Source organism: Lepus europaeus, chromosome 11 (assembly GCF_033115175.1).
Source record: "Lepus europaeus isolate LE1 chromosome 11, mLepTim1.pri, whole genome shotgun sequence".
Taxonomy (NCBI): Eukaryota; Metazoa; Chordata; class Mammalia; order Lagomorpha; family Leporidae; genus Lepus; species Lepus europaeus.
The window spans coordinates 71645849-71658405 of record NC_084837.1 but is presented as its reverse complement, the minus strand read 5'-3'; the positions used below and the strand labels follow the sequence as shown (position 1 = coordinate 71658405).

Below are 12557 nucleotides of genomic sequence, written 5' to 3'. Positions count from 1 at the left end.
TGTTGGGGAAACTGGATTTCCACATGCAGAAGCATGAAGCAGGACCCCTACCTTACACAAAATCCACTCAAAATGGATCAAAATCATAAATCTATGACCTAATACCATCAAATTACCAGAGAACATTGGGAAAACTATGCAAGACATTGGCACAGGCAAAGACTTCTTGGAAAAGACCCCAGAGTCACAGGCAATCAAAGCCAAAATTGACAAATGGGGTTACATTAATCAAAGATGCTTCTGCCTTGCAAAAGAAACACTCAGCAAAGTGAAGGGGCAACTGACAGAATTGAAAAAAATATTTGCAAATTATGCAACTGATAAGGAGTTAATATCCAGAATCTATAAAGAGGTCAAGAAATTCAACAACAAAAGAATCAAGATAGGAAAGTTAAGAAGGAAAGCATGAGAATGTGATAACACAGAAGCTAAGGATAGAGTATGTTTCAAAAAGATGGAAAAGTCAACACTATCCAAGGCTCCTGGAAAGTCAAGAAGCCATGGGGGTATTGATGACATCTGATATGTTTTGGTTCAGGTTGAATAATGACAGGGAGATGAGGAAATAAGAACTGTTGAGTATAGAAAAATTCTTCCAAAATTTTTGACTATGAAGAAAGAAGAGATGCATATGTAAATATCTATGGATATATTAAAGTAAGTGCTTATCAATCCAAAAAAGTTCATTATTAATCTGTGTGTGTGATTGTGTGCCTAAGAAATATGAATTTTGAGCACCAAACTAGTCTGTCAATATTTCAGTTTTTAGCAATCATAAACTGTATTTGGCCTCTGTGATTTCTACTACAAAAGATACTTCTCACCCTCAATGTCCATATGATTTCAATAAACAATTCTGAGAAAGTGTGGGTGGTCTCGTATACACAGCAGGGGCTGGAAATGGGACACTGGGGTACAGTCTCCAACTAAAGACAATGGATTGTTGGGAGACCTTAAGGTTTGCTTCTATTTGTTTTTTAAGTAAAGAAAACTCTTAAAAATTTTTAAATGACACATAATAATGGAACATATTTATGGAATACAGACTGATAATTCAATACATGTATACAATATGTGACAATCAAATCAGAGTAATTAACATTTTTACCTCCTTAAAACATTTGTCATTTCTTTGTCTTGGAAACTCTCAAACTCCTCTCTTCTAGTTCTCTATAAAATATATAAGTTTGTATAAACTATAATCATCTCACTGTGCTGTAGAACTCTAGAACTTATTCCCCTTAACTGTATTTTGGTCCCTGTTAGTAAGAGAAGTCTTTTAAAAAGGTGTCTGCTCTTCCCTGACTTCTAAAATGCTATATAATTTCTTTTTTTTTTTTGACAGGCAGAGTGGACAGTGAGAGAGAGAGAGAGAAAGGTCTTCCTTTTTGCCGTTGGTTCACCCTCCAATGGCCGCTGAGGCCGGTGCATCGTGCTGATCTGAAGCCAGGAGCCAGGTGCTTCTCCTGGTCTCCCAGGCAGGTGCAGGGCCCAAGCACTTAGGCCATCCTCCACTGCACTCCTGGACCATAGCAGAGAGCTGGCCTGGAAGAGGGGCCACCGGGATAGAATCTGGCGCCCCAACCAGGACTAGAACCCGGTGTGCCGGTGCCGCAGGCAGAGGATTAGCCTATTGAGCCATGGCGCTGGCCCTAAAATGCTATATAATTTCATGCGTGATTCCTTTCTTTTCTTTCATTTCCTCTTTCCTTCTAAATTAAATGGCTGCAGGACTTGATAACCATGGGAAAACAATGTGGAGAATAGAATTGCTTCCATTTAACATTTTCTTTGACCAGAAGGAATTGCCTTGGCAACATATTTTGCATTGGTAGTCATCTAATAACCTACCTCTAAAAAGCTAATAATATTATAATTCCTTGAACAAGGCATTTAGTAAATATACCATGAGATAATGTATTTATCTGAAGTCAATGTAACATAAGATTTAAGACCATTTTTCCCTGTAGAAAAAGTACACATTATATAGATAGAACATAATGCACACTAAAGTTTTAAATTTCTTGCTGATACATTTTCTGGAGTTATTCTATTTCCTCCATTGAAGGTACCTCAAGCATTTTTGGGAAGCAGATCTAGAATCTCATTTCTTGTCATTCCATTTTTTTTAAAAAAGCTTTATTTATTTGAAAGTTAGAGTTACACAGAGAGTTGAGACAGAGGGAGGAGGGAGGGAGGGAGGTCTTCTATTCGATGGTTCACTCCCCAATTGGCTAAAAGGGCCGGAACTGTGCCTATCCGAAGTCAGGAGCCAGGAGCTTCTTCCAGGTCTCCCACGTGGGTGCAGGGGTGCAAGGACTTGGGCCATCTTCTACTGCTTTCCCAGGCCATAGCAGAGAGCTGGATTGGAAGTGGAGCAGTCAGGACCAGAACCAGTGCCCATATGACGCTTCAGGCCACGGTGTTAACCCACTGCGCCAGCCCCTTGTCTTTCCATTTTTAACCTTAGTGTTCTAAATTATGTTACTGTATCCTTTTCAATATTTCCAAATAATTACTTTCATTGACTTAGTTGTGTCTAACAGCTTCAAACCACAAGAAAATTTATGCACAAAATTTTGAAGAGTAGCATTTCTTAAACTTTTCAGCTATAAATTCTTGTGGATGTATCCTATCCTGAGAAATGCAGTTCTCTTGTAGCTTCTAGGATTGTCGTTAAACCCCTAGTTGAGAGTCAAATACAATTTAATGGCCCTTACTCTTAATAGAATTAAAATTATTTTGAAATGTATATTTTCTCCTTTCAGAGGACTTGAAATGGGTGTGATTTACTATTTATAATGATATATAATCCAATTGTTTCAAAGTTCTTATTTTTGTTTCACAGGTCCTGACACTAAACTAATGCAAAACAGTGGTAAGACAAAGTTTAAAAGAACAAGCATTGATAGATTCATGAATATTCTAGTACTCTGGGTAAGTTATGATAACAAAATTAGGTAATACCAGTTATTATCTTGATATATTTCTTATATTTTTCTGGGAATTATTTTCGGACTGTGCAGTCTACTTGTGGGGTTGGTTTTGGGGGATTTTGCATTTGCGACTCAGTTGCCCTGCACTGTATTTTCAAGATTTTGATGAATGCACAGCCAGTGGTAGCTTTATTATGTGAGGTAGCTTGGTACTTCTGGAGGCCTTGACAGTACTGCAAATTCTCCATAATCCAGGAATTTGTTTATGAAAAAAATGAAGCATAATTTTCAGGCAGTTTGGTGTTTTTTTGTCTTAACTCTGCTCAAGTCCTCTCTACATAGCTGATGAATATGGCTGGCTTCATGGTTGTCTGTCCCATGCAGCTGTAGGGCCCCATACTTTACAGGGCCTCCTGCTTGGTTTGTTGATCTGATATTATCTAGACATTCTTAATAAACTTTGAACCTGGAGTCTTCCTTTTTCACTTTTCACTGGGCCCTGCAAATTATGTGGTTGGTTCTGCTTATTAATCCTCTGAGGCCCAGGTCACAGAGGTATCTGAGCTCTTACTCTGTGGTTGTCTCTTTGTATGAATTTAAGTGATTTTCTCTAGCACCTATTCACCAAAAGCAGTTAGGTGTTTCTCACATCCCATCATTTAAAAATATATTTATTATGTATTCATGTATACATTGATGGACTTATATGAGAGAGAGAGAGAGAGAGAGAGAGAGAGAGAGAGAGAGAGAGAGAGAGAGAGAGAAAGAAAGAGAGAGAAAAGAAAGAAAAGAAAGAAAGAGAGAATATGAATCTCCCATCTGCTAGTTCACTTTCCAAATGCCCACAACAGCCAAGGCTGGGGCAATTTAAAGCCAGTAGCTGGGAACTCAATCCCAGGGTTTCAGACATCCAAGTATTTGAGCCATCATGTGCTGCTTCCCAGCATATATATTAATAGAAAGCTAGATGGAGAGTGGAGCCAGGACTCAAACCCAGGCACTAGGTGCCTTAATCAAATGCCTTACCCATTCCACATTTTTGTGAGTTATTTGTGTGCTATTACATGCTGTTGATCTGATTATTATATGACTTTGTAATATTGCTTTGTCTCTTTATGGAAGTTAGAAGACAGTACTTTTGAAATATGGGGACAGTGACTTTAATCACGTTCCCCCATGCACTCTATCACAGACTTACATGGTATCATAAAGAATTTGGGCTCAATATATATTTTCTTCATTGATATGTAATAGCTGGATGCTGAATAAGGAAATAAGGAAGTTAACATTGGCTGGGCACAGCATATTGGCCAATATGTCTTTTACTTTGTCACCCTCAGATCTGGGCTTTCCTGTAGCTACACCTATTTCCTTGGGACAGAGTACCTGGGGTCAAGTGGACATGCCCAGAAGGAGTATGCGCTCTCCCAGAATTCCCACTTTAAAATGGCTCCAATCCTACTTCCAAGGCTTGCATGGGGATTGTATATCTCTCCACTGTGGAGTAAAATTACTAGTTCTGAAGCAGGGACTGTCCCAGACTTTAGAATAGATAATAAGATGATACTTTGGGGGAGGTTAGAAGCCAAATCCTTCTTTAATTACTGCCCAACATCACATATCTTAATGCTTTAAAGTAATTCAGTTAAATTAATTTGTAGTATCAGCCATTGAAAGGAAAGAGGGTGTTGTGATACAGCCACCAACTTGGTAGGATGTTGGGAATTCGCAGTTCTGCTTTCCTCTAATGTGGTTTCCTAATATACTTTAAATCAGGCTTTCTCGATTGTTGTCTTCTTGTGTCCCTATTTTATTTATGAGACAAAAGAATCCTGCCCACGAAAGAACAGAGAAAAAAAATCAGCCCTAGAATTTGTGATTATTCTTTCTTGAAGGAAAAAGGAAACAGGAGAAATGCCTTTCTGTTCTCCAGCCCCACTCCTCCCTCTGCAGTGAATTGTCATGAGACTTCTGTATTTGTTTCTTTTTGTTGATTTTTTTTAAAGAAAAGTCTTTAAAAATTTTAATTGACATATAATTGAACATATTTATTGGGTGCGTGTGTAAAATGTATTCCGATCAAATGAGAGTAATTAACATTTCCATCTCCTTACACGTTTGTCATTTCTTTAGTCTCAGTTCTCCTAACATACGTGACACAGAACAGAACATAGTCACCCTAACTGCGCGTTCAAGTCAGACCACACCAAGTTCACTGAATTTGTGTCCTTTCTGTCCAAGGCTGAGATTTTGGAATCACAACAGACTGAGCCTGTTGTCTATCCGATTGCCACGCTCCCCAAATGTCTGTTGTACGCATTTTAACAATACGAGTCTGCTAACGATTTTCAGGTTGCTTCCTATTTTTTCTAATCTCAAAGTATGTCATGAAGTATTTTAATTCTTTTTATTTTTGACAGGCAGAGTTAGAGAGTGAGAGTGAGAGTGAGAGTGAGAGAGAGAGAGAGAGAGAGAGAGAGAAAGGTCTTCCTTTTTCCTTGGTTCACCCCACAAGTGGCTGCTGCAGCTGGTGTGCTGCGCTGATCCAAAGCCAGGAGCCAGGTGCTTCCCTTTGGTCTCCCATGCGGGTGCAGGACCCAAGCACTTGGGCCATCCTCCACTGCCTTTCCGGGCCACAGCAGAGAACTGGACTGGAAGAGGAGCAACTGGGACAGAATCTGGCACCCCGACCGGGACTAGAACCTGGGGTGCCGAGGATTAGCCTAGTGAGCCACGGCACCTGCCCGAAGTATTTTAATTCTTACATTTCTTGTTAAGAATGTGCAGTCAGATCAATAGCCAAGAGACTTGACCAGTCTAAGACAATAGTTTCTCCCTTTGGCTTTTATGCCTTGAGTGATCATACAATTTATCATCCAGACTGGGCACTTTTGAAGGTACAGGGACTATTACTTGTAATATACCTGGACAATACAAGTAGACTGGGGCTGTCCAGGGACAATCATGAAATATGGTCTTTTTATTTTTTTATTTGAGAGGCAGAGTTACAGAGAGGGAGAGACAGAAAAGTCTTCCATCCACTGGTTCATTCTCGAAATGGTCACAATGGCTTCTAGCTGGACCGATTGGAAGCCAGGAGCCAGGAGCCAGGACATTCTTCTGAGTCTCCCACGTGGGTGCAGGGGCCCAAGCACTTGAACCATCTTCCACTGCTTTCCCAGGCCATAAGCAGAGAGCTGGATTGGGAGAGGAGCAGCCAAGTCACGAACCAGGATCAGTATGGGATGCAGGCACCACATAACTTACTACTGCCACAGTGCCAGCTCTGGAATATGGTCTTCTTAAACCACTTAAATACATTTACTTATTACAAATTGAAGATATGAAATTGCTATCTATGTGACTATGGAAAAGTTGTATGTAGTCTTTCTATGTTTTGTTTGTTTTAATCTGTAAACATAATGATTATTCCTATCTCAGGGAGTCAATGGGAGAATTAAAGGAGAAAATGTAAAGTATTTAAGCTGAGTTCCTGACATGAAAATGTGAAATTTTACTTATAGCCCTAATGGTAAGAAAAAAGGGGTTTACATAACTTGGTCTTCAAATGACAATTTCTTGAATTTAGAAGTGTAATTAGATCATGTTGATATGACTAGTTTTAGGCTAAAGTTAACCTTAACCAGATTTCCATTTTTATTTCAGATTTTTGGGTTTCTGGTATGCTTGGGAATTATTCTTGCAATAGGAAATTCAATCTGGGAGAATCAAGTTGGGGGCCAATTCAGAACTTTCCTCTTTTGGAATGAAGGAGAGAAGAACTCTGTGTTCTCGGGATTCTTAACATTTTGGTCATACATTATCATTCTCAATACAGTTGTGCCCATTTCACTGTATGTGAGGTAAGATGAAAGTTTATTACTCTAATGAAGCCATTTCATCAAAAGCCTTTGTTTCAGACCATCATGTTCATTTGTTTTGAAATTACAACAGTGAGATAAATGCCTTGCTCTAACTGCTTATGATCTGCTACATCTGTTACAAATGAGGCAATTAAGTTTTTTAATCTGTTTAACTTTTACATTTGCAAATCACAATAAGTGCATTTAATTTTCTTCTTGATTCAATTGGGTTTCTTAGGAATGTTTTTCTTTGGAATACACATTGGCCTACAATATAATGGCATGCAACCTGATCAATTAGAATTGGGTTAATTTCCCAAATGCCCATCAACAGTAGATTGGATAAAGAAATTATGGGACATGTACTCCATAGAATACTATGCAGCAGTAAGAAACAACGAAACCCAGTCATTTGCAACAAGATGGAGCAATCTGGAAAACATCATGCTGAGTGAATTAAGGCAGTCCCAAAGAGAAAAATATCATTTGTTTTCCCTGATCGGTGACAACTGAGCGCCAAAGGGGAAACCTGTTAAATGAAATGGACACAATAAGCAACAATGAACTGATCAGCTCCTGTCCTGACTTTAGATGTACAGTGCAGTATTTTATCCTTTTTAGTATTTGTTGTTATTGTTGTTGTTCTAGTACTATTGGTTGAACTCAGTAATTGGCACACAATTATTCTTAGGTGTTTAAATTTAACTGAAAAAAGATCCCTGTTAAATCTAAGAGTGGAAAAAGAGAGGGAGGAGATGAACAATTTGGAACATGCTCAATCGGACTGGCCGCAAATGGTGGAGTTAGAAAAGTGCCAGGGGATTCCAGCACAATCCCATCAAGATGGCATGTACCAATGCCATCGCACTGGTCCAAGTGATCAATTTCAGCTCACAATTGATAGCTCTAAGAGTCAAGGAGATCACACAAACAAGACAAGTATCTGCTAATACTAACTGATAGAATCAAAAAGGGAGAGAAAGATCCAACATGGGAAGTGGGATACACAGCAGACTCATAGAATGGAAGATGTCCTAAACAACACTCTGGCCTCAGAATCAGCCCTCAAGGCATTCAGATCTGGCCGAAGAGCCCATGAGAGTATAGCAGGCATGGAAAGCCAAGATATCATGGGAAAAAAAAAAAAAAGACCTGAATGAAAGATCTCTGTGAGTGAGATCCCAGTGGAAAGAACGGGGCCATCAAAGAAGGAGGTGCCCTTCTCCGAAGGGAGGAGAGAGCCTCCACTATGACTATGACCCTATCGGAATAAGATCAAAGTCAGCGAACTCTAAAGGCTTCCATAGCCCTGGCAACTCATGACTAGAGCCTAGGGAGATTACTGACGCCATGAACAGGAGTGTCAAATTGTTAAGTCAGCAACAGGAGTCACTGTGTACTTACACCCCATGTGGGATCTGTCCCTAATGTGTCGTCTAAAGCCAAGGGATGCTATGACTGGTACTGAAACAATATTTTTATACTTTGCGTTTCTGTGTGGGCGCAGACTGATGAGGTCTTTGCTAATTATAGACTGAAGTGATCTTCTGTATATAAAGAGAATTGGAAACGAAAAAAAAAAAAAGAAAAAAAAAAAAACAACCTGGTGTTAAAATGGAAATGGCATAGAAAATTAATTAATTTGAAAAAAATTATGTAGGATCTCTGTCTTTAATGTGCTGTACATTGCTATTTAATGCTATAATTAGTAATCCAATGGTAGTTTTTTCACTTGGTGTTGCTATGTGGGCAAAATGTTGAAGTCTTTACCTAATGTATACTAAACTGATCTTCTGTATGTAGGGAGAATTGAAAATGAATCTTTACACGAATGGAGGGGGAGAGGGAGCGGGAGGGGGGAGGGTTGCGGGCGGGAGGGAAGTTGTGCGAGGGGGGAAGCCATTGTAACCCATAAGCTATACTTTGGAAATTTATATTCATTAAATAAAAGTTTAATATAAAAAAAAAAAAAAAAAAAAAAAAAAAAAAAGAATTGGGTTAATTTGGGGTAAGAAAAGGAGGAACATCTGGGGAGATTTATACAGATGGTGTCTCTCTAACACTAGTCTGCCTCCAGATACCTGGGTGCAGGTCCTGTTCTCCCACTTACTAGATTCATAACTCTGGCAAGTTACTTAACCTTCCAGTGCCTTAGTTTCCTTATTCCAAAAATGGAGAAAATAATAGTTTTCCTTCATAGGTTTGTATGAGGAGTGCATCAGTGCTTGTGAAGCTCTTAGAAGACTGCCTGACACATTGTAAAAGCTTAATGAATATTAATTTTTACTATTATTAGTAATGACAAATGAGTTTACAAAGGAGTTGAAATAAAGCAGGTGGAACTTATCTATTGTTAGAGAAAAAGTATGACTCAGAATTCCCACTACAACTTGATCTGTCTTTTCTAGATTTGGTCCCATAAGCTAGAGCTAAAATGCTTTCTCTCTCTTTACACACACACGCACACACACACAAACACACCTCTTTCTAAATGAGCACACGTGTATGTACGTGTATGTGTGGTGTGTGTGTTTATGTTTGATAAGGCTTAGTAGTTGGCACTAGAATCTGTACCCGAAACATTCTTGATACTAATCCTACTAAGACTAAGTCAGACAGCCCTAAGGACACTGGAGCCAAGATGGAGCTTGGTTGTTTGACACTCTCATCATCAGTACTTTAACAATACACAAAATCACCAACTCTAAATCCCTACTAATTTTTACTAGCCTCTTTTTCTTTCTTTCCAAAAACCTAGCGATGATGAAGCAAGGGAGGTTTAATGCACAAAATCCACCCTTGTTTTGGATTGCAGTCAGGAAACTGAAATGTCAAGTTGTGGGAAATTGACTTGAAGTAGTGGCATGTGGCCACAACACCACAAATTGCTTTGGGCTCTCTGGAGTTGTGGTCAGAGTGGGCTCTATTTAAACCGTATCCTACTGGCTCATCTTTGATTCTGAGGACCTCTTATGCTTGTATCCAATTATTAAGTCTGTAGTAAATCCTGTACTTTGCCAGAAGAGCTATGGTCAGCTTTTATAGCTTTCCTTTTATGTCCTAAGCAAATAATAAATGTGCATAGTGGCTTCCCATCTGCACATGTAAAGTTTCATATGTTTTCAGGAAGAAAGTATATTCTGTATACATTCTTTCTTTGAAGTGCATTGGTATTTTTCATTTAATGATTTGAAAGATTGATTTATTTTTTAGAAACTAAGGCTAGATTCCCAGGTTAGCATTCCTTTTTCTTCTAATGTGGACAGAAAACCCATTTGTAATAGTCCAAACCCAGTTTCTAGCCTTGGCACTGCCAATAATAGCTGTGTGACCTTGGAGAAAGTACTTGGCTTCTCTATGCCTTAGTGTGCCTGTCAAATACGTGCTGCTCTGTGCAATCAGAGGATTAAAATAATTGATCACTGAATTTCTTTCAGCTCCAGATAATGCCACCTTATGTTTAGATAGCTATGTATATGTTATTGTTAATATACATATTGTTTTAAAACTTCTCTCATGCATTGCTTCTTATAGTTTTCAAAATTACTCACTGATGTTCTGCAAAGTAGTATAAAGTGCAATGCCTTGAAAAATCTCTTTATCCATTTGTTAGCATTTTATATAAAGGACGTCCACATATTTGATCTCATTGATATTTCCCAACAATCTGATGAAGTAGTTATGGCTGAAGTTCTGTCACAAATAAGGAGATGATTTGTTCAGGATTATGGAGCTAATTAGGGGCCAAATACAGATCCAAACCCAAGTCTTTTGATAGTTGGCACAGCTTCTCCTCTGTCCCTAAGCTGTGTATGATTTATTATTTAGTGAAGAAGTCAAGAGGAAAAAGAAAGGAGACTGAAGTTCTGCACTGTGTTGGTAAGGCAGAGTCTTGGGGGAAATTAAACTCAAGCTTTTCTCTTACCAAGTAAGAACGTGGATTCTGATCACCCCAGGGAAGAGGCATTCCAAGGAATTTCAGGTTTCCCTTTCTTAAGACTGAGACTTAGGAAGAAACATCCCCCAGGTCTTTCTGTTTGGAAGGAGGAAGGCCTCCACAAAAGCTTCCATTAGGCTTTTGAATAGGAACAAGGAGCAAATTAATGCCATATGTCATTTGGGGATAAAAGTTCAGAATTTGCTTTGAATGGTTAACAATTCCAGGTGAGCGAAGGAAATTTATTTTGGTAAGATATTCCTATGCTGTCAGTTTGTTTATCTGTTGTATTATGAGACACTCAGTTACATTTGAAAAATTCATCATGTTAGAAAATGCAGCAATTATTCTCCCAAAGAATTAGCTCTTGAGGGTTGTCTCCTAAGCAGTAAGAACTCATTTCCATGTTGCTTGTTTTGCCATAGAGTAGGTGGACTCATAAGCACTGCTCTCTGAGTGTTCAGGCAGAAAACACTAATGGCCTGATTATGCTAACGCTGAACATTTGTCTCCTTTTCTCTGGTATTATAAAAGAAAGGCCTGAATGTTCCACTGTGACTTTCCTAATTCCTCTTTTTCCAAACAAAAAGATATCTACTTTCTCTATTTTAAGCTCTAGGAATTTGAATGAATTTGGAATACTTCCATTGGCTTCTACTGCAACATGGAAGAATAAAATTCTTTCCCATTAATTTGGTTTGAGTTTGTAGGGAGTTACTAGACATTCAGATAAACAAAAGATTCAGGTGATTTGTATACACTAGATCCCACTCATCCCTGTGTATGCATTCCAAGACCAACAATGGATGCCTGAAACTGCAGATAGTACTAAACCCTATATATGTCATGGATTTTCTTATACGAACATCTATACCTATAATAAAGTTTAACATAATTTAGGCACAGAGATTAACAATAGAAGAATTATGGTATATTGTAATAAAATTTGGGTGAATACGTGTTTCTTAAAGTAAGTAATTATAGTGTACTCACCTCTCTTGTGTTGGTGTGAAATAATACAATGCCTATGTGATGAGACATAGGCATTGACCTATCATTACACTTCTACAGAAGAGTTACTTGAACATAATCTCTGTGATACCTCAACAGTAGAGCTGACAACTGAGTGGCTAATAGGCAGGTAGCATAAGAGTACAGTGTGGATGCACTGGACAAAGTGACAATTCATGTCCTAAGTGAGACAGAGTAGGACAGCATGAGATTTCATCATGTTAATCAAAATAGCATGCAATTTGATATGTATCAATTGCTTATTTTTGGAATTTTCTGTTTAAATTTTTGAACCGATAATTTATCTGGCGAACTGGAGTCACAGAAAGTTAAACCTTGAATAGGGGAGGACTATTGTAGGCACCCACATAGTGCCATTCTTAAAGCCAGGTCTTGCTTGGCTTGACCAAACGCCTAGATTCCAGTCTTGGCTAATCATTTGTGTGTCTTAGGTTAGTCACTTATCTTAACATCCTTGTTAGTGAGATTAGGAACTGGAAGCTGGAATTAATTTGTTCAATAATAATTTATTATGAAAGGCAAGAACCACTTTTTGAGTGAAAGGAATAAGGGAAACAAAGTTGAATTAGAATAGCTAGCAAGGGGCTTAGAAAGAAGTGTGTGTTTGTGTGTGTGTGTTCGTATGGAAATATAGAAATTACATGCCTCATATGACTTTATTTCATATGAATCTACATAGTCATAAGGTGATTTTAGGTTGGAAGAAAAAAGTGTTAACTTTCACATAGTTAGAAAGTGACCTGGCACCATCCCACTTTTGGCGGCAGAGGGCTAAGTTTTTAGAACTTG

At 38.5% G+C, this 12557-nt stretch overlaps 1 protein-coding gene across 1 annotated transcript in view; it reads left to right on the top strand.

Annotated features, from left to right (window-relative positions):
- The window catches only part of ATP8B4 (ATPase phospholipid transporting 8B4 (putative)), a 281261-nt gene that overhangs the window by 155151 nt on the left and 113553 nt on the right, over positions 1-12557 (top strand). The window contains exons 10-11 of the mRNA XM_062206643.1: positions 2849-2937; positions 6603-6799. Coding sequence (XP_062062627.1) covers positions 2849-2937; positions 6603-6799 — 286 coding nt within the window. The remainder of the gene's footprint in view (positions 1-2848; positions 2938-6602; positions 6800-12557) is intronic.